Genomic DNA, 23,041 nt, shown 5'->3' on the forward strand with positions numbered 1-23,041 from the left:
GGGGAAGACACCTCAATGGCCACCCTCCCTCAGTGAGTTTACCTTTTCACCAACACTGTCACCTGCTGCTCTTACTCCTTGTTGCAGTTTCTTGCTTGCTTGACAGGAAGAGATCCAGTGAGCAACTCAGCAATGACATCTACTATCAGGGCCGGTGCCAGACTATTTTGCGCCCCAGGCAGGTGAGCTGCTTTCACCCACCCACACCCACCCCAGCATACCTGGGCACAGGGTGCCATCTCGCCCGCCCAGCCAAAGCGAAGCCAGAACGCTGGGGTGAGGGGGCGGCTTCGGAACGCTGCGCCCGGTCGGGAGCCGCTCTGGGAGAGCGACTTCTGGGAATGCCGTTCCGAAGCTACCCACCCCAGCGTTCTGGCTTCGTTAAGCTGGGTGCCCACCCAGCCAAAGCAAAGCCAGGACGCTGGGGTGGGGTGGGGGCAGTGGTTTTGGAATGGCGCGCCCAGCCGGAAGCCACTCTGGGAGAGCGGCTTCTGGGTTCGGCGCCCCCCTTACCTTGGCCTCTATGGTAGCACCGGCCCTGTCTACTATTACTCCTTCTCACCCGCCAATGTTGTCTGAGTCAGAGCAAGAGGCAAACGAACAAGCAGGTTGCAATAGTGATAAGGAGGAATAACTTCAGGGAGGTCTTGTTAGTGGGCCCCTCTGGGGCCTTGGCAGGTGCTTACCCTTGACACTGGCCCTGTTCAGTTGCAATCTGAGCAGTCTGCATTAGGGATGAAGGGCAAGCAAACCACTGGTTTATATAGGGTGACCATATGGAAAGGAGAACAGGGCTCCTGTATTTTTAACAGTTGCACTGAAAAGGGAATTCCAGCAGGTGTCCTTTGTATGCATGCAGCACCTGGTGAAATTCTCTCTTCATCACAACAGTTAAAGCTGCAGGAGCCCTGCCTAGCGTGACCAGATACAAAAGAGGGCAGGTCTCCTGCAGCTTTAACTGTCATGATGGAATTTCACCAGGTGCTGCATGCATGCAAAGGACACCTGCTGGAATTACCTTTTCTAGACAACTGTTAAAGTTACAAGAGCCCTGTCCTCCTTTCCATATGGTCACCCTAGGTTTATAGTGGCATGAAGCTGTGTGCGCCACAGCCTACTTTATCTGATACATGACGTTAATTTTGAAATTATCAAAGTAAAAGTGAAGTAAAACTAAATTAGCAAGTGCATATTCATGGAAACTGTGCTCCCAAGCCCAGTAGGAAAATAAAAGGGGTTCAATTTGGATGGAGCCTTCGTGGTGGTGATGGGGAAATCAATCTAAATAAATGCTATGTCTATTGCTGGAAAAAAGGAAAAGATTCAAAAGTGAGATGCTTCTTTTGCTTTTGATCAAGTGCTTTGCAATCCGAGTCCAATGTGTGAACTCTCCAGTTCTAATCATGATTACGCAAGATAAGAGCTACTGATTTTAGCGGGATTAACTAGTGTAGTTACGTTGACAGTGCAACTGAAGTTTAGAAAAAGGATTAATATTCAAAATGTAAAGATGATCAGCCAACTCCAAAATACTTTCTTTATCCCAGATTTATCCTTATCTCAAAATCCTGCTGTAATATACGTTACTACCTATATTACACCTGTCCTCGTCCCAAATTTCTGGGACAAGACGTAAGTAATAAGAAAAAAATTACAGACCATTAGACGAAAACTGAGAGGTGAAGAAGATGATGTGGGCGGGGGAGAGGGCAGGGACTGAAGAGGCAACTGATTCGCTGGTAGAAGAACTGGTTGGCTTGCATAAGCCAACCTATCAACCCAAGCTGTTGAGAATAGAACAAAGGCATGTTGAACAAATAAACGAGCCAGATACTAATTAAATCAACTAAGGAGGACACCAAGACAAAACCAATGCCATCCTCCTGTTCACATGTTCATAGCTGACAGACATTCCTAATGAATCAGTAATAATTAGTCAAGACATAAAAGAAATCGTAATCTTGATCTATGTGTACACACCTGATGATTCTTAGCTATTCAGTTCTAACTCTCTGTTCTCCTAGTGGATAGTGGGGCAACAACTTCACCTTCTAGCTGTGTTCTTGGAAGTAGATCTCACCAAATTCAATGGGTATTACTCCTAGGTAGTTGGGCATAGGATTATAGGCTGAGATTTCCAAGGCCTAAATGAGGGGTGGGCAACTTCAGGTAGTTGTGGGGCTAACCTCCAGGGGCTACACCCTGCCGCTGCGGGAGCAGGCTGTGGCACTGGGATTCCAGCAATTCTGCTGGGAAACCAGTTGTGCAGGGAGTACACACCTTATTTCCCAGCAGAAGTACCTGGCAGGCACCTTGTTACTCAATAAAACCATGATGGGAATAATACCTACCTAGGAGTAAAATGGCTGCGACTTCTGACCACACAAATGGCCTTGGCAGGATACATGAGAAACTCAGGTTGGCTGTCCTTGGCTTAAAAGGTAACCTCTGGGATTCTTCTCCTGCAGAAGGAGGCAGGTTCTGGGTAGGCAAGGAAGGGGAGGGAAATTTCCATGGGCCAAATTAGGAACTCTGGGAGGCCAGATTAAGCCTACAGGCTGCCGGTAGAACACCCCTGCATTAAGCTATAACCTGCTTTTTATTTTTTATTTTTAAAAAGAGATAAGATTAGTCTGGCAGGATTTGTTCTCAACATGCATGCCATTAATGGCAGACAGGGAAGCAGCTGCTTTCAGCCCCCACCCCACCGCCAACTAACCCAACTTTTTAAAAAAAGAAACAAAGCATTTCCTGGTAGCCCAGCCCCACGCCAGCAAAAAGCATGTCCCTGGAACCCCCTTGGGGACACCATTTGAAAATAACTTCTTTAGAATTTTTGAGTAGCAGCGATCTGAACCAGTCAAATGCTGCCTTTGAGGGACACATGGTCAATGAGAGCACAGAAGTGGATGAAGAGGCAGTTTTCGTGTCACTTCTGGGCCTTCATTGGCCATGCCCCTCAAGGCAGCCTCTGATTGGTTCACATCACTGTAACTCAAAACGTAAGTAAAAGAGAGGGTGTGTTTTAAATGACATGCTTCAATGCAGGCGTGCTGCTGTGGCTGCAGCTGCACTTCCTTTTGCTGGCCAGGCTAGAAGAAGGGGGGGAGGAGCCACTGCCTCCACTTCCATCTTCTTAAGCTCTTTGGGGGCTCTCTGGACCCTGGGCCCCCAGACCTGCAGCCTGTGGTTCAGCCCTTGCTGTGCCATTGGTGGTAGAACAGGGTTCACAGAGACTGGGGTCAGACATGATGACCAACAGTGGTTTAAATAGCTGATAGCTGGTTATTTAACCCACCATGGGTTATCTTGCTGTGTGGAGGTTGGTTTTTTTTAAACCAATGGTTGATTATTTGGCCGAACCTGCCCATGCAAAGAACCAAGACTGTGTAGAGTTGGCTATTTGAATCACCGATGGTTATAGTTTTGTGTGGCTGGTGCCATTGATGATTTCATTGGCCGCTGAGGCCTCTAAGGTTTATCCCGGGGTCATCCCTGCTGGCTCCCTGGATCCCCTGTGTGTCATTTACATGAACAGGGATGACCCCGGGACGATCCCGGGATAAACCTTAGGTCTAGCTAAGGCCTGAGTTGCAAGACAAGAGCAGTCAAAGTGGTGGCTGCTGCTCTAGTCCAGCTGGAAGGGTAGTTTTTCAGCAGCAATGGCTCATGGGATACTAGCGGGAGGGCTGAGGGTGGACAGAGGGCAGGGGATGAGTCACTCAACTCAGCATGGACTAACAGTCACTCAACGGTGATCATAATCCACACCACGGTTGTTTATTATCATGTTGTGTGAGGAGTACCTCCTAGATAAACAACTGTTGAGTTGATTATTACCCCAGTGTTGACCACTGTGTTGCCCGAATGAAGCCACATTCTGGGTTCAGTCTTTAGGAGGGCCCTCTGTCCAAGTAGCTGAAAAACCTGAGCCAGCCATGCTGGTCTTGATATGCCATTGTCCTGACTTAATGTAAGGCATTCTTTATATGGCCCAGATGAAATTCTGAAGGTATAGTCCATTTTCCCTATTGAAAACTAAGCATGTTTGGCTCTTCATGGAAGATTGCCTGGGAAACCTATGCGAGGGAGCAATCCTATGGCCCTAGACATTACATGAGGGGCCACTGGACATTGGGGATACCACCATCTAAGATTGAAGACAGAGCTCTGACCTTGGAAGGGGGAGTCAGAGATCTGACCCCTCTCTCCTTCCCCCTTGCATCCAGCACAGAAGGAACTGCTCCAGCAGCCCTCCAAGGCAGGGAAAAGTAACCACTGAGGGGGACAAGGTGGTGTTTCAATGGATGAGGGAGGAAACCGGAGAGGCCAGGATACGAACTATCCTGAGGCCTCTCCAGCCTCCTTCCTTCTACTCTGATACACTGTCACTAGACCGGGGTGGTGGGGGTGGTGAAGCCCATTGAGCAAAAAGTGCAGTATGGGAGAACAGGGAGGTGAAGACAGCTTCTGCTGCTGCTCCTTCTGAGTTCAAGGGCTTCCAATCATTGAGGGCATAACCAATAGGATTGCACCCTAAATCTTTCTGAGCTCTTTGGAGGGCATTGCACTCTTGTACTTAGAGTCATCAGACCAGGAGTGGTACTTGCCTCAGGGGTGTGTGTGTCCTAGCTCATCTATTGCAAGAAAATTAGAGATACAACATATAACATCTCACCCTTCCTCCAAGAACACAGAGTACCATTTATCCTCAGAACGACCCTGCGTGATAAGTTAAGCTGAGAGAAACCGACTTGCTCAAGGCCACCCAGTGAGCTTCATGGCCGAGTGGAGACTAAACGTTTCTGTCCAAATCCAACTAGCCACTGGCCATATATCAAACAGGAAACCCAACACAAAGCTCTGGATAGGAGACCTAGGCTCAGCTGATTACTAAGAGATGATTTCCCCAAGATAATGGACAGAAACTGGATCAGCAAGTGTTTCATTATGGCACTGCAGAAGTATATCTTCCTTTGTAAGCTGTGGAGACTCGCCCTAACTCAAAAATAAAATAAAATAAAATAAAATAAAGTAACATTGTGGCTGTGATTTTGAGATTTCCAGATGAATCTTTATGGAAAAAGAAGGTGGGGAGGCATGGCCACCCTTGCAAAATATTCTGCTTGAAGAAAGAAATGCTAGGGAGAAAAAGGTCAAATATGTTTGTCAGCATCTGGAAGCCATTTCTCCTCATTCTTACGCTTTAAATGACCCCAAACCCAGCCTTTCTTCACGAGAGATGGAAGCAATTTTAAGCACCTCCAGTTAGGAAGACAAACAGCAGAGATGTCTCCGAATTCATTTTAAAAGAAGAAGCAATCTGCAGCTGGTCCAAAATAGGGCAATGAGATTGTTAGGGACTAGCCAATCATATTATGCCAGTACTTTTCCATCTGCAATGACTGCAAGTCCATTTTTGGGACCAGTTTAAAGTGCTGGTATTAACAGCGTGGAGCCAGGTTGCCTGAAGGATCATCTCTTCCCATGTATAACTGCCTGTTTAGACCCTAAGACAGTCTTCCGTGATCCTTCTCCAGGAGCCCAAGTGAGGCAGGAGACTACTAAGAGGGCCTTTTCTGTTGTAGCACCCTGGTTGTGGAATGAGCTTCCCAGAGAGGCTCACCTGGGTCTTACGGCTTGGTCTTTTCAGTGCCAGGTAAAGACCTTTTTATTTTCCTGAGCATTTTAGTCCTCCAGTTTCTTGTTTTAAAATCTTTCTGTTTCTGTTATTTTTACTGTATTTTAAATCTCATTGTGCTGCTGGGGTTTATTTTGGTTTTTATTTTGGCTTTATTTTGTAGTTTTTAACCTTTATATTATGTTTTATCACATTTTATTTTATGGTTTTACTTGTGAGCTGCCCAGGGAGCTTTGGCTACTGGCGGTATAGAAATATAATAAATAAATAAATAAATAAATAAATGAAATAATATGAAACAGTGGAGAAATTATGCTTTGACCCCAAAAGTATACCATTATGCAATAACAGGATGAAGAGAGTGAGAAGCAAATGTCACTTCCTGGCAAAAGGAAAAACAGGAAGAGGCAAAAGTGCACAGATTCTCCCAGTATAGATCCAGGTTCCCTAACCTTGAAAGTTCCCATACCCATTCTTTAGCATATGTTGGAAGCAAGTCCATTTAAAAAACAAAACAAAACTGATACCTGTTTAAATATATATACTGGTTCAAATTATATCTTCAAATCCATGTAATGCAAAAGCATTAAAACTCTTCATATTGTCATACTTTAAAATAAATCTGTCCATCAGCTTTGTGCTTTGCTTAGTTTCTAAATTCCAATCTTAGTGTGCAACTGATCTCTTGCAAAGCGTATCTTCCAGATCGCACGTGACCTGCTGAAAGTGCATGACTCGATGCAGTGGGTTTTGCAAAGACACTTCCTCTCGCAGAAAGGGAGACCTTTTCAAGAACTTTGTTTTGTTTGACCAACACGGGTTCTCTAAATTACATTTGCATCCTGCTTAGACCTCCTGCTCTGGCAAAGCTTGTCTTAACTGACAACAACCTTGCTGAAGAAAGCAGAATGAAGTAATAAACATATGTTGAGGAAGTAAAACACACACACGCGCGAAAGAACAATTATAGGGGCAGTAGAACAAGTTCAAAAGTGGCTGGGCGGAAGAAACCCTTCCGTGTTTCAGTCTACCACTCAGAAACCACTAATGTTGACAGCTCTGTGAGAAGCAAAGTGTTTGTTTTGCCCAGTATTGCTAAGCCCAAGACCCAGAATAGTTTTGTCCTAAAATGGAGGGCATTCAAACAGTATCCAAGTGTCACTCAATCGTTTGGGAAAGCTTTTATTCTAGGAAGAGAAGTCCCCACTCTTACTGCTCAAGGGAGGCAAAGAAAGCACAGCAAAGCTCTCACCAGAAGAAGAATTTTTTTAAAAAAACACCTCCTGAATCATTCAATCCACTTGAATACACAGCAGCTACCAGGGCACAAAACAAAAGCTTCGATCTCACGGATTCGGAGGCACAACAGCTGTGACAAGCTTTTCAGGTCACACCTTCAAGTTGCCCATACATTGTTGCATATACAGTCCCGTGAGAGGTTTTGAGGAGGGTGACTGTCTGCTTACTCATGGCTTCAAGAGGACTTCACAAGAAGCCCCACTCTATTCCCCCTATTCAAAAAGGATTGATTCCCGTTCTTTTCAGGAGAGGGTATTCTTTACTGTGAGATGGGATTTTAAAACGCAACACACATCATTATCATCATGATTTGATTTTGATTTGATTTATTACATTTATATATGGCCCCATAGCTGAAGCTCTCTGGGCAGTTTACAAAAATAAATAAATACAAAAGGGGGAAATAGCTTTCAAAGTGAAAACTCTGTGGGTACACCGTTAACTTTGCAGGACAACTTCAGTAAAAATTCCTAGATGGGTAGTCAGAAAAAACAATGTACATGCAAGCTGACCCTGCCTAAAGCAAAATAGATGACACACACTTCCTCAGCGAGCTTTTTGAGCATAAATAAAAGCACACGTGTTTTGCCAAGCAGTGCTGAAAAAGAGAATAGGCTCTCCCTATTCTTCGAAACAGTTGCTACCATAATTATTCAACATTACCCTGGGCCTAAGATGCAATTGTATTTTTTTTATTGCAGAACTTGAGAGCCAGACTGGAAGAAGGGACTTGCATGAGCCATTGAGAGGAAAGAGAGAGAGAGACTGCTTTTCTTCTTCTAGTGTGTCATGGGCATTCCCCACCGCACACTTCTTCCAGGCAGTGCTTCATTGAAAGGAACCAAAGGTATCAAAATCTCATGTCTGCCTGGGACTCTTCAGATAACCACGCCCCCTCTCCCCCAGTCCCACCCCTTTCCTGCCAATCATTTGGTGGCTTCCCCATTCTAAAAGGTGGAAATGCCTAAGGCTTAGTTACAGGTAGTAAGAGCTTTAAGCTAAAATACCCAGGTATTTTGGCCCCGCCCCTTTTGCCTTCGGCCACACCCATCACTGGAATGCATACACACACACATCCCAGAGATTCTCCAAAATGAAATTGGCGCTCAGGCTGAAAGGGGTTTGACATCCCTGCCTTAAACCTACCCGCGAATGGCTGCTGGCTGCAATTAGGAATTGAAGAGGAAGAGGAAGCCAAGCTGGTTCTACACACAGTGGCATACATGGGAGAAGGGGAAACCTCATCCTTTTCAGCAACCCAGGTGCCAAGATCAGGCTTGTGCAGTGGTTAGAGCAGCCTTCCCCAACCCAGCAGCCTCTAGGTCAGGGGTCTCCAACCCGGCACCCGCTGGCAGGGCCGGGCAAAGCTGGTAATAGGCCCGGACCAGATAGGAAATGTAGGCCCCATTTCAAACTGCTCATTAAGTATTTTTAATCAGTTCTAAATACATATGAACCAGAACAATTTATAAAAAAGGTAATGGCAAGCACTTTTATTCAAGATGTATATAAGACATCACTTCTTCACATTCAGAAAAGCTTTACGTGCTTTTCTTTGGGCAAATTCATCATCAACAACAGAAAAATCAAGCAACTTTGCCCAGGGGGACTCGGAGTTGCCCCCCTCAAAATCATAGGCCCATGCCAACTGGCCCCACTGCCCCCCCTCTGCCCAGCCCTGCCCGCTGGGCCCTCCAGTGGCACCCACACAACTCTTCACTTCTTACCCTCTTTCCCCCCCAAAATGGAAAATGATAGGGGACCAGCTTCTCCTTCCTGATCCTGTTGCTGACCAGCTGTTCAGCAAGCAGGAAGAGAAAGCAACGCAAAGGGGTAGAGAGGAGAGAAAGAGAGGGACTGGGCATGGAGAGAAACAGCAAGATCAAGGAATGAATGGGAGAGAACAAGCAAGGCTAAGAAGAGAGGGAAAGGCTAAGGGTGGGAAAGGGAGATAAATAGTGAGGAAAGGGGTTGTGGGAGAGAAATAGGCTGGGAGTAGAGAGAGGGCAAAAGGGAAAGGTTTGTGTGGACGGGTCACCAGGAAGTCATCCCCACCCCCATTTCTCCCTCCCTCTCAGCCGCTAGCCTCGCTATTTCAAATCCTCACTCAGCCATGAAGCTCCTTGGGCAACCTTAGGCCAGCCACTCACCTAACTGACCTCACAGGAATGCCTAACCTACCTCACAGGGATGTTGTGGGGATAACATTGAAGTGGGGGGAAAGGAAAGGACTCTTCGTGCAAGCACTGAGTCATTACTGACTCTTGGAGGGACGCCAGCTTTCGCTGACGTTTTCTTGGCAGGCCTTATAGCGGGGTGGTTTGCCGTTGCCTTCCCCAGCCGTTATTACCTTTCCCCCAGCTAACTGGGTACTCATTTTACCGACCTCGGGAGGATGGAAGGCTGAGTCGACCCGAGCCGGCTGTCTGAAACCAGCTTCCGCTGGGATCGAACTCAGGCTGTGGGGAGAGTTTCGGCTGCAGAAACTGCTGCTTTACCGCTCTGCACCACACGAGGCTCTTGAAGTGAGGGAGAGGACCACTTATGAGCTCCTTGGAAGAAATGCAAGCTATAAATGTAATAAACAAATAATGTAAGTAAAATAGCTGCCAGGGACAACCTGCTGCCTAGATTTTTGCACCCATAATAATAGCCATGTTAGCTAGCTAGGCCAGGGAAAACATTCTCACTGTGAACACTGCACACTGAAGGGCCAGCCCACTGAATATGGGCCCTGAAAATAAAATGAAGTACTTTTTGTGCATTCCGGGTGTTCTCTACCTCAGTCTTTAGTCTCCAAGATAGACATGCGTTTTATATTCTTTATACACTGACCTGACTCCCCAAAAGCCAACACATATCTTGCAAGTGGTATGGGAGGGTAGGTTCTCAAGAAACAGATTTCTCTTTGGGCATGACAAAGTTAGGGGTTTCGCTACAATAGCATTGAAAAGCTACCCTTGCCAAGACTACTAGCAAGGTGCAGAAAGAGGTTTTTATATAACGGTTAGCATTACCTAACTGGTTTATTCACAAGGGTAATTGGCACCTATTCCATCATACACCCACCTCTTTCCCCGACACCATAAATAGATCTGAAAAGTTTCTGCAGATGATCATGACCCCATTTGTTTGTGCACTTAGCCATGTATGATTCATTCTTGGCTAGTAGCAGCTCTCTGGAATTACTGAAAGATAACTAGTCGACAGACAAACCAATAAATGAATCATGCTTTCCATAGGGCTATACCTTTGGCCTTCTACAGACACCAATCACAAAGTTAAAAGAAGGTGGCTGGAAGGGGGTGGGTGGTGGTGGAAGAGAACAAAGAAATTACTCATGCTCTTTGCGCAATGCCAATCAAAGTTGATTCATGAGCTGTAGATTTATTACTAGAAATCACTGGTATGTGGGGGCAAGAGGCAGCAATAGCAAACCTGCAAATTGGAAGACCGAATTCAAGGGTTCAGGTCGACCCATCTCAAAAGGGTATCATGGAGCTGGAAAATATTCAGAAGAGGGCAAGGGAATCGAGAGGTTGGAGAGCATCTTCCCAACTAAGAAAGGCTGAAGCATTTGTAGCTTTAGAAAAAAGGCAACTTAGGGAGATATGCTATGGGTTTATACACGTATCGTTGATGTGGAGAAAGTAGAAAAAGAGACATTTTTCTTCCTCCTCCACGATATCAGAACATAGGATCACTTAGTGAAATTGATAATTGGAAGAAGACTGAGGGGAAACAAGAGAAAATTCTTCTGCATACAACAACTAGGTTCGCACAACATGCTAACCCACACTCAGTGGTTAAGTGTGCATTATTGTTGAACCGTGGGTTAACATGTTGTCCGAACCCAGAACATTTTCTTCAGGGTGGCTTGTTAAGCATGCAGTGTGGTTTATTTTTCATGAACAAGCCACCTCAGGAACCCATGGTTTGTTTTGGGGTTGTTCAGGGTGGTTAACAATTCATTAAAGTGCAATTACTCCTGAAAATATTTTCTCAGAGTGTTTCTCCCTTCTCCCATGCCATACCTATGAACATTTTGTTATGGACCCATTTTCTCTTGCCCCATACCTGTTGTCATCACTGTGAAAAGCAAGAATTATTAATGGTCACATAACCAAATTTAACTGTAACAACACATTAAAAAAAACCCAACAAGACTAAACCATCATAAGCCTGCCAACAGTCAATGGCTCCTTTTTCCATTGATGATAAACCTTTGTTAACTGATACTGCAGTGTTGCCTATGGCAATTTGGCATACCAAGCAAAATATTAAGACAAGCCCATTGAATAGGACTCTCAAACAATTGTGCTATTAATAAATATTTCACAAATAAGCAGTTACAGAAAAACTAAAAACAACCTTTAAAAATCTTGCCCTGTAAACAACAGTTTTAGCTTTTAACAGTATCTAAACCTAGATGTCTTATTCCAACTAAAAGCATTCTTTCCCCCCTTCCCCCAGGAACTAAATTGTAATTACGACTAACCATTACAGTTAACACTGGGTAAATAATGGTATTTATGGTTAACAGACAGCTAACAGTTGACATTCAACACAGTCTCCACCTAAACATCATAATGCCTACTAGGTTATCAGCCTAGAAGTCTACCAAAAGCTGAAGAACCATTCTTTCTAAACCAGACATTCTGGAATCCTCTGGGCATCACACACACAGTTCTAGCACCTGGACTAAACAGATTTACATACCAGTGAGTCATGGCAGTTGCACTTAATTGTGTTTAGAACTGGAGTACTAATCCTTAAAGACCTAAGTGCCACCCTTTTACTTTCAGAAACCCTGTTCAGCTATGGTAGCCTTAGCCTTGATTCATACAGACACTACCATTGATGCCTTTTTATTACTAAGTGAACAGCCTCTGTTGAAAAGTCAGGGCTGGCCTAAGATATTTTGCTGTTTGAGGCAAAGGACAAGATGGCCTCCCTCCCTTTCCATGTACAAAAGTTGACTAGACTAGTAGTTGCATCTTTCTTTAACCATGGCAATGGGACAGCAGCCTCCACCACACATGAAGACTACCTGATGTGACCATAGCTCTCCCATCCTAAATCTTGATGCCACCTTCCAGCATCTGCCACCTGAGGTAACTAACTGGCTCATTTTGCCTAATGATAGAGCTGGCCCTCTAAAAAGGCATTTGGCTTGAGATGATATCACAGAGCACAAATGCTCTGCTTGCACTGCTTCACCTCCAGTGGAGATTTTACACATGCAAGTGATTACACTTGACATTGGCCTAATCTACACCAAGCAGGATATTGCACAATGAAAGCGGTACATAAAAGGCAGGAGCCACAGTACTGCTTTATAGCAATATTGAAGTGCACTGACAACTGTTGGGGCCCATTGACACATTCCATATACCGCTTTCATAGTCCTATATTCTGCTTGGTATGGCGTCTGCCTTTTATATACCGCTTTCATTGTGCAATATGCTGCTTGATGTAGTTAGGACATTGGCTAACCCAGGGTCAAGTAAAACCAATCCACCCTAAGTTTGGGATGCCCTAAATTATGACTCTGGTGAACCAAAAGGAATTTGTGCTTGTGATGTAGGGAAAAGCGTGGACAGTGGTTGAAACAGCACTTTGGTATCACAACAGAAGGAACTCAGAAGAGCTTGGAGTAGAGAGTAGCTCAGTTTGGAAAGAGAGAGGCGAGAACCATAACTTAGAGGTAGAGCGTTCCTATTTGGCATCTCCAGACAAAAATATCAGGTTCTCTGCCCCAAAACTGCTGCCACTGAGAGTTAAGCCAAGACTCCCATAAACTCTAGTCATGATGGCCAGTGTTTGGGGATTATTGGAGTTGTAGTCCAAAACATCTGAAGGGGCATCAGGTTATCTACTCCTGGAGTGGACATGAGTAGCCTAGATGGACAGATACTTTGACCAGGTAGAAGGCAGCTTCCTATGTTTCATTCTGAAGCCCAGAATTTCACCACATCCCAGCTCCCCACAATTTATGAAGGTCTCAAGGGAGCATGTAGGGTGCCATCAGCTGCCCGATACAGTCGTTACACATTTTTTCACTGGGTAAATGGCTGTCTATATTCATCCTTCATAGTTTCAAGCCATCTCAGTATCAGAGGCAGTAAGCCTAAGTACACCATTGGCTGAGGAACATGGGAGGGACAATACTTTTGCACTCGTGTCCTGCTTGTGGGTCCCTGGTTGACAGCTGGTTGGCCACTGTATGAACAGAATGCTGAACTAGATGGACCTTTCGTCTGATCTAGCAAGGATCTTCTTATATGCTTATCTCTCAAATGTGGTGTACAAACAAACCCATCTGGATTAAGACAATTATCCCTCCAAACCAGTGTCTCATTTCCAGCAATGACTTAATCAATCCAAGGCCCACAAGTTAATTTTTCAATTCAGACAGATATGAACAAGATAGCATACAAAATGAAGAATGAACGTTGTACCGTCAATAGGTTTTGCTAGGATCCATTTATCCTACATGTTGAGGGGATCCCTCTTAAAGGGATTTTTATTTGTATGTATATTTGTGGCACAGGTTGGAAGGCATCCAATTCTTCAATACAGCTGTTTAGAGAAATATTGAGTTGTCTGTGACTTCCATGCTGTGAATGTCTGGTATGGGATTCAAGTTTTGACCCAACTGCAGTCTGCAGCAAATCCCCACAGATTTCAGTGGTGTCTGGACTGCTGGCAACCAGATATATGCCTCTTCATTACATATATGTCCAGGAGCCTGTTCTAGGAATGATTCTAAGCACATGTGTATCAAGAGGATTTTTAATGTACAGTGTTCTCTCTAAAAAGCACTCTGGGCCTATTACCTAGACAGATACCTCTGGTTAACTACCTGCTTTCTCCTAATCAAAAAGAGACAGAGAGAACAAAGCTATAAACACACTGCTCACGGTCTTGTGGAAGAAATGAATATTTCACTGCAGAAAAGCCGCTGATGTGAATGCTTGCAGTTGCTCTTGAGTGGTCATCCCATGATCATATGAGCGCCACAGAGTAATCTAAACACAATTCTATCTGTATAGCCATAGCTAAGAAAAGACCTTGAGCCTGGAATAAAATAGCAACACTTGGACACAACACTATACCAGGGCTCCCAAACCTTCTGGGGTCAATGAGCACATTTGTATTTTTTAAAGTGTCATGGGTGCTCTTATAAGATGTGTGCCAAGGATAGCTTTGCTCTTTCTTAAGATGGCTGCCATGATGGGCATAGCCCGTCACAGAACACTCCTTTCCCAAAAGCCAAGCTGGTGAGACTAAAAGAAAAGCAACTTGCCCAAAAACCTAAATTACAAGGCAGAAGAAGGGACAGAGATACAAAACCACCCTTTTGAACACAAATGAAGATACTCACTTCACTTTCCAGCAAGCCAGACTCCCAATTGTTAATAAATAAATAAAATGAAACAAAAATCAGGAGGGCCAGGGAGCCTAGTGGCATTCCGTCTGAACCCTAAACTGTGGTTAGTTTTCACTGTGGTTTAATTGAAACAAGCTAGCTTCATAAGCCACAGTTTGAAGTTGGCTTGATTCAGTAGACCATAATCAAGAGTAATTCCAGTTTGTCCAGGTTCTGACTTAATGCTAAACTCTATTTAGTTCTAGATGGGAGTGAATGCTTGTGATCTCCTCATGGCTGATTCAGAGGAGGGGAAGCACATATATCCAAGGCTCATTCACATAATGCCAAACCAAAGTTTAGCATTGCAATTGAACAATGACAATGGCATTGCTGGATTATATAAACTGGTTATTCAGGCTTGGTTTAAAACAGCGCCTTATAACCCAAACAAATAATCAAGTAACAGATTGTGCTTTACACTTTATGTGTTGTCTCAAGGAGCCGTTTCAGACATAACATTATAAGGGGGGCATCATAAGATGCTTAAGAGTACATGTGAAAATGCAGTGTGAATGAAAGCAACATGTGTTTGCAAACAAGCCTCATGCACATGTCAACGTGTCAGGGAGCGATGACTGGCTACAGCTGAGCCTTGGATCCTCTTGTTTTGTGAAATCAAGATTTGTGACTGAACCACATACATTCAAGGAATGCAGATTGTTCATCTGAACGGGTTTACTATCTGGAAGGCTCCTACTCCCTATGACTTGCTTCCTAAGGTTTTGGAAAGAGTGAAAAAGATGGCACTGATTAAGACAGTATTCTCCTTTCTTTAATAAGAGCACCAGTCCATATTCTATTACGTTTATGGTGCTGAAGCCTCCAACACTGATTGGCTGAGCTGATGTAGACCAGAACCTCTCCAGCTTCCATAAGGGAAGGGAACGTTGTCAGTTTGGGATGAAGACTTCAGAAGATGAAAACTAGTGAGAAGGGAAGGGTTAGGACACCAGAGAATGAAGGGAGAATAGGTGGAGAAGGGAGGCTGAGGAAAAACAGCAGAGGAGACAGGAAACTCAAGGAAGAAGAGGATGAGAGAGGGAACAAGGAAGAGACTTCACAATGCTCAAGTGTAGGGGGGGTGTCTTATGGTATAGGCGAGTGAGAGAGAAGCATTAGGGAGGCTAGATAAGAAACCAAGTGGCTAAAGGACAAAAGGGAGAACGGTTTGCAAAGCAGATAAAACAATGGCATGGCAACATGGAGCTGAAAGAAGGAAGAACCAGGAACATAAGAAGAGCCCTGCTGGAGCAGAATGAGGGTCCATCTAGTGCACATATATCCAAGGCTCATTCACATAATGCCAAACCAAAGTTTAGCATTGCAACTGAACAATGTTTGTTCACACAGTGGCCAATAAACTGTCCACCAGGGACCAACAAAGCAGGACATGGTGCAACAGCACCCTCCCGCCCATGTTCCCCAGCAACTGGTGCACATAGGCTTACTGCCTCGGATGCTGGAAGAAGAAAGTAGAAATTGAGTTCTGAAGTACAGACAAGAAGGAAATAGGCAAACGAGGGCTGGGAATTGTGGGGCAGACAGACAAGGGAGCACACACTCTAACCAGGGAATTCTGCCAGTTATGGCATCTACAATTGCTACAATATGTTAGACTGGCAATCTTAAAATGCAATGCGTGCACATCTGAGCATGTTGCAGGGGTGGGGAGAAAGGAGGAACTGAATTTCACATATTGGTTTGAACAAACTGTTCAGTTATTCAGCTGTAGATAACTAGTAAGAGATCACCTTATCTTAAGAGTCTAGGGCATTATTACTAAATATCTGCACTGAAATGGAAAAAAGTGCATTAAAATGATCACGTTGGGTACAGCTAGCTCATTTTGCACCATGAGCAGAGCCATCAAATTGTTCTGAATGCAAATATGACAGTAACGTGTACAGCTGGAGAAGCTGAGATAACGTAGGAACATGCAAGAGGGTTAAATTGTTAGGGATTTACAGCTCTACCTCTTGCAATTACAAAGATGCACACGCGTGTTCTCCCCCCCACCACCACTTTCACTCTCACGCACAGTCCTGCAAGAAATATAACTTTCCTGGACTGAAACAAACTGCTCTGGGTTAAGAAACGATGAACCCTGAGCAAACAAAGCCCTTGGCAATATCGAACAGAATCGATATGCAGAATTAACCGTTTCGAGGAATCGTCGGAAAACACAGTGGGTGAAGGAAGGACACAGCCTTACTCTGCCTAGCTGAAGGGTTTGTTATTTACAGCCGTGGCAGACAACAGCGCGATCCCCCTTGACCTCATTTCACTTCGTCTGACTGATTAGGGACCACATCAGAGATGTCTGGCTGCCTTGGAAAGCGTTGGGAGTACTTGCTAGCCTGTACAGTAGTCAAGACTTTGAACTTGGAAGGCCAGGAATGAAAAGCAGAAAAGAGCTTCTTTGTAATCCGAATCCAAGAACACAGAACAAAAAGCTGGGTGCTTCCTCCATCTACAGGTGCTCATTTGAAATCAATCGATCGATCTTCACAATTAACCAAGGGGTGGATTAAACGTTTAAACGAACTAAAAATATATGTTTCCCCTGTGTGGAATGCTCCAACTTTCCAAAATTAAACATGTGAACATCTCGCCTAAGACAAAATGTGTTAGCTGCTTCTTGGATGTATTATATTTCTTACGTTTATTATTCTTAAGGTGCACAGTCCCAAGATCATTCAGTCGGGGTTGGCTGCCCCTTTACACACTTCAGCTCTTACCTTTACACAGAACCATGAATGGTGATGAAGTAGACTTTCCGCCACTCTTAAAGGTGGAACCAATGGAGGCTGGTGGCTGCAATGTCTGTGGGACAGTGAATCAGCTCCAGGTTTCAGTTAGAACCAGTCCAAACTCTAAAGCAGCTAGCCCAGGTACGAAGCAAGGTGGAACAGCTTGGATAGCACCTTTAGAATTCTGACTGAAATTCAAGAGTAGATTCACCGCTCCACTGACATCGGAGCCACCAGCCTCTACTGGGTGGAACTGGTATTTTTAATAAGCCTTAGTAACTGTGAAAAAGGAAGCTAGGTGTGGGGGTAATTCAGATTAATTAAACTGGAGCAAAAAGTCTACAAACAGGTATATAGACTTTTACATCAGGTAGAAGAAACCAACTCTTAAAGTAGTTTGCATCGTTGAAAAAAGCAAGTACATAGATTCTTACATCAAGTAGAAGGTGCAAACAATTAAAAGTTATTTGCACAATTAAAAAACACACACACTGCACAAATCATCCATCAGGGCTAGCTTTTTTAGTCCATAAAGCCTGAAACACTACTTTCAAGGAGTGTTAAAAGTCTTAAAGAGCTTGATCCTAAGAAGACTAAGTTTTAAGTGGGTTTTGTTAATGCACATAGCAATAATTCAAGACGCGAGAGCACAGCTAGAAATAAGCATGTCTGGTGAAAGCAGACATAAGGTATTTTAGTAGTGCTATCCTGTACTCAGAAATAAGCCCCAGAGAGTTCAATGGGACTTACTCCCAGGTAAGTCTATAGGGTTGCAGCTCAATGTGCAGTCTATAGGGTGAGCCAAGGTACAGCCTAAGCCTATGCATGTCTACTTAAATGTAAGCCCCATTGATTTTCAAGTAAATGTACCTAGTACTGCAGTCTTAACTAAAGAAGACCCTCCTTAAGAAATTTCCACCATGTTCTTCCTAGCCGTTGAGCAAGAAACAAATTCACAAGATTAAAAGCAAAATGAATCTTCACCACATTGAGAATTCCTGTACTGATTAACATGGTAAACCAAATCCAGTCTCCAAACTGCCAAGGAAATATTTGAAAGAGAACAAATTGTTCCAAATAGGAACTATTGCTGTGTGTCATGCAAATCTTTCTCCTCCAAAAGAAGGCTGAGAGCAGATTCTAGTGTTTTATTTATTTTTGTTGCACTGAGTCCTCACTCAATTGTAGGGTGGGGAATGGCTTTGGAAGTTCACTGTAGGCACTCATTTTCCATGCCAAATATGATAGATGGTCCATCACACAAGCACCCATATATCTATCTGCCGCATTATTAATAATTTCTAATAGGTTTAAGCTCAAATCAAGAAATATCAGATTTAGAAATCCAGCTTCATACAGTATATTGTCTGGTGCCGATATTAAAAGATATTAACATGCGTTTCTATATGGAATAAAGCTCTGAATTTTAATTTAAGGTATAGACAAACATCTCTTAGTACCTAATCCAGGAGGACAGGCTTTCAGATTTCAAACAACTGCACTGAAGGAATAGTCGAAGAATTCTCAAATGGGAACAACTAAATTCTCAAGTAGTATGTACTCCTTTTGGTTATATCTGGCAAACCAGAGGTAAAACAGAAAGCCACATCTCTATTGGTATTAATATGCAGTGATTCTGTTGCCTTCCATATTGATATGGACACATGACTTTTTCCTGGGCCATAAACTGACAGGTGTACCATGCTGTAGGGCATTTTAAGCTTGATGGAAATATTTAGAAGGTGTGGCTGATTTCAATGGGGTTACTCCTAACTAAGCATTTCATGTGAATGCACTGTAGCCCCCTTAGATTTTGCCACTAACCTCCATGGCAGTACACAGAATTTAAAAATCAAAGCAGACTCTAGCCCTGATTTTTTTAATCCACCATAGAGCTGTTGGATTTTAAGACAGTCCAAAGATCTAGCTAGAAGATCATGTCTTTGAAATGGAAGCTAGTTTGCATGCCATACATTTCAATGCTGAGTAATAGCAAATATAAAAATTATAAGACTGCTCATGTTTAATTTAATTCCTGCAAAAAGCATTTTTGAACAAACTATATTCGCTCCCCCATTTCACTTTAGCTTCTTGGGTCATAACTAAGTAAACAAAACATATATGAATGCAGTTAATACTAAAGCTAACCTTGTAGGTCAAATTCCCCTGAGTATCACTTCATCAGAAGTGGGAAATGAAGTCTATTTGGAAGAGCAGACAACTAAATTAACAAGACTGCCTCTGTGTCAGCCAAAACATCATTATGGCTGATTAGCTTAGAGGAAGGGGCTGAAAATAAGTGATGAATTTGAAAAGAAAAGAAAAATATGTAGAGAGGGAGTGGAAGAGGGGAGATGAAAATTTGGCATTACATTACACAGTAGACAGAAGGTCCATACATATTTTTATTAGCAAAGAAAATATTGTCATGTGCAAGGGAATCTCTGGTAGATAAATATTCAAAAGCCAGTCAAAACAGTTTAAAGATCAGGGATGAGATACATAAGGGGGGGGGGGAGAGAGAAATCCAGTTTAATTGCTGCAATATTTAGAGAGTTAATCACAGTCTGCATGGATGTTGATTTTTAATTTGCAAATTTTAAAGAGGAAATAATTTGACACCTAGATTTTCAACAGAAGGGGTGAAGACCCCTTCCACAATGATTATTAGACCTGGTGTGTCTGGGAGTCTATGGCATATTAGCTACATCAGGAGTACTGGCACACTCAGAATGAATGAGGATATGGTCATATATTGCTTGTGACTTTTGCAGAGAATGTGTGTTTAACTAGCAGACACTTTACTTGGAAAAACAAAAGAGGAGGGGAAAATGGCAATCAGCCAAACACATCACAATAGTGCAACTATTAAAAATATTCCAGTCCTGGACGTCTCCCAGTACTTACTGTGTTGGAGAGTTTAGAACAGAGCAGTTCTTGAGCATAAATTGCAGAATGGTAAGGAAGGAATACAGCAAGTCTGTATTTTACTGCTTACAGTGCGGTCTGATGCATGTCTACTCAGAAGCAAGTCTCATTGAGTTCATTGGGGCGAACCCCCAGGTAAATAGGTCTACAATTGCAGCCTTTAATGCTTTAAGTCATTTCTCCCTCCCCAAAAGGCTTTTTAAAAAAGAGGCTTTAAAAAAACCTGCTGTCCCTCTCCCCCCCCCCCCAGTATTTTTTTTAAAAAATACCTTTTCAGAAATATATCAAAAGATGTATTATGGTAACATATCAGTATAAATGTTTCAGAAATATACAGGAAGTAGACTTATGTTATTCCACTTGATATCATTAGCTCTATGACAACACATTTAGTTAGCCAGTTTTATAGACCCAGACACACAGGCGGGGGAGGTGGGGGACCAACTTTGTCTGACTTAGCCTTTCCAAAGGCTAGACAGAGCTGTAATCTACTTCTCAGACCTAGCGATTACTATTTATAGTCACAAATTCTAGTTCGCTGGACATAACATTTGCATTCTCAACACACACACACACACACACACACACACACACACCCTGGACTGGTTGGTGAGATGGCTTAATTGCTAAAGTATTATTTTATCGTTTCATGGTGGGGTGTGCGTCAAGAAGTTCCCTTTCCACGAACTCCACCAATTCACTCCCCATGCTAAACTGAGGTATCATAACAGCACCTGACTAAACATTTCGGAGCCAGAATAGTGCAAGGGGTCAGGCTGTCTTTGACACGAGGCTATTAAGAAGAGCTCTACCGGATCAGACCAAAGGTCCATCTCATCAATCCCAGTATTCTGCTTCCAACAGAGCCTGGCTGGCTTCTGCTGGGAAGATGAACACTCCCTTCTTCCTCCTGTTGTCAGCCCTCAGCACCGAGCACTCAGAGGTATATACTGCCTCTAACCCTGGAGGTTCCATTTATGACAAATAGCCTAGATAGATCCATCTCCCATTATTTATTATTATTATTGGCTTGGATCTCTCTCCAGAAAGAGGCCTTTAAATATTTTTAAAGGGCGAGCAGGGAAAGTGCAGTTAACTCGGTAATGCGGGAGCGGGCGGGAATGGGTTAATATTAAAGGGGTTTGGAGAAGAGGGCAGCGACGGGGGTAGGAAGAGGTCCAGATTTGCAAGAGTTCAGGAGGGCAGCAGCTCGCAGCGAGGCCATAAAAGCAGCCAGGGATCATAAAACTGGAGAGACGGTGTCTTGTTCTGGGAGGAAAGGGCTCTCGGGGTTGCTCATCGGATTCTCCAATCGAGCATGTGCTTTAAATAGCCTGAGCAGCGGCAGCAGGCTCTCTCGGCGTCCGGCTTAGGGAGCGTGCAAAGCTCCTAGGGGCGCCCGAACCAACAGCCTGGGATCGCGCGCTCCTCTCTCTGGGTCCTTTGCCTCGCCAAAAGGGGGACCCCGCCGCGTAGCAGAGGGAGGGAAGGAAGGAAGGAAGGGCGAGCGCGCAGGGGCGGTGGAGAAAGAAGGTCTCTCCCCCCCCCCCCCGCCGCCTTTTTCCTTGCGAGATGTACTTAACACGAACAAGACACGCAGATCAATATACCGCCGCCGCTCGGGTCTCTCGTCGTCCAGCCCCCGTCCCGTCCCGTCCCGTCCCGTCCCCCCTCCCCGCCCCGGGCACCATCCTGTCCGCAAAACTAAAGGACAACCGCGTTAAAGCGATCTGGGAAGATTTTGTTCGAGTTGAAGTTCAGATCTTTTTCTTTCTTTTTTTTCCAAGTTAAAATCGCCACCCCACCCCCCACAAAAATCCTATTTTCCAGGGAGGAGGGAAAAGTGGAGGGGGTTATTGGTGGAAAAAAATGATATAGTGTCTCTAAGACGGCTAGATTCGCATTTAAAAATAAAAATGGGGGGGGGGGGGCGATGGATTGTAGTAGGAAAACTACTGAAGGCGATTAAACACACACACACAGTTTATATATAACTTTTGGGCACCCAAAAACACACACACACACAAAGCTCAAGTTGGAAAACAGAACAGACTCACAAAAGTCTTTTTAAAAACTAGATCAAGATTTAAGAAACAACAAAACAATGCGACCTCCTGCCCCCCCTTTAAAAAAAAAAGTGTGACAATCGCGAAATGAAACCAGCAGCAGTAGCCCAGGAAAGCGATCTGGGGTCCGACACATTTGGGAACTCTGGACGGAATGCTCCGCGGAGGGAACAGAAGAAAGCCGATCATGCACGGAACACCCTCCTCCTCCTCCCCCCCCCCAAAAAAGAGAGAGAGAGAGGGAGACGAAGCGAAAAAAAGGAGGAAGGGGGAAACAAGAGGAAATTTGTATATACAATAAGATTAAACGAAGAAGTACTTACTGATCTCCATACTTTGAAACAAAGATCGTTTGCAGTTGCATGTACAGGAGACATTGGGCTGGTTGGCTCCGGTTGTGCTGTTGAGACCCATCAAGTTATACATTTAAAAATAAAAGAAGAAACAAAGGACGGGAAGACCTCAAAGGTCTCCGGGCAGCACAACATAAAGACAGGATCTTCCTCTTTTTTTTTTCTTCCTGGGGAGGGGGGGTGCGTTGATGGGGGAAGATAAAAAAAAGCGAGGCGATATAACTGATTAAAAAAAAAACCTTTGCGGAGGAAGGGGGGGGAACCAAACCCCCACCCTCCCAAAAATTACCGGGGGGGATATTAAAAAAAAAAATCAAATCAAGAACTAGGAAGAGGAGTTCTCCGCTCTAAGATCTGCTTTTTGCCCCCCATTCCCCCCTCCAGACCGAGAAGTTCTTGCACAGAGCTGGGCGAAAGAGACTTGCTACTTTGTTTCTCTCTCTGTGTCTCCCTCTTTCTCGCCTGCCCAGGCAAGATCTTAGTAACTCCCCCCCCTTCTTCTTTCCCACCCCCCTTTCCTCCCTCTCCTTTCCTCCTCCCGTCCTTTGCTCCTCATTCAAGTCCAAGGA

At 44.1% G+C, this 23,041-nt stretch overlaps 1 protein-coding gene across 3 annotated transcripts in view; it reads right to left on the minus strand.

Annotated features, from left to right (window-relative positions):
- Nucleotides 1-22,679, minus strand: part of PMEPA1 (prostate transmembrane protein, androgen induced 1) — a 172,814-nt gene extending 150,135 nt beyond the window's left edge. For all 3 annotated transcript variants that reach the window (XR_010026429.1, XM_063146539.1, XM_063146528.1), the window contains exon 1: nt 22,443-22,679. Coding sequence is in view for 2 of the 3 variants with exons in the window: in XM_063146539.1 (XP_063002609.1) it covers nt 22,443-22,545 (103 nt within the window). In the remaining variant the exon portion in view is untranslated. The remainder of the gene's footprint in view (nt 1-22,442) is intronic.
- Between the last annotated feature and the right edge of the window lie 362 nt (nt 22,680-23,041).

This window comes from Elgaria multicarinata, chromosome 1 (genome assembly GCF_023053635.1).
Source record: "Elgaria multicarinata webbii isolate HBS135686 ecotype San Diego chromosome 1, rElgMul1.1.pri, whole genome shotgun sequence".
Lineage (NCBI taxonomy): Eukaryota > Metazoa > Chordata > Lepidosauria > Squamata > Anguidae > Elgaria > Elgaria multicarinata.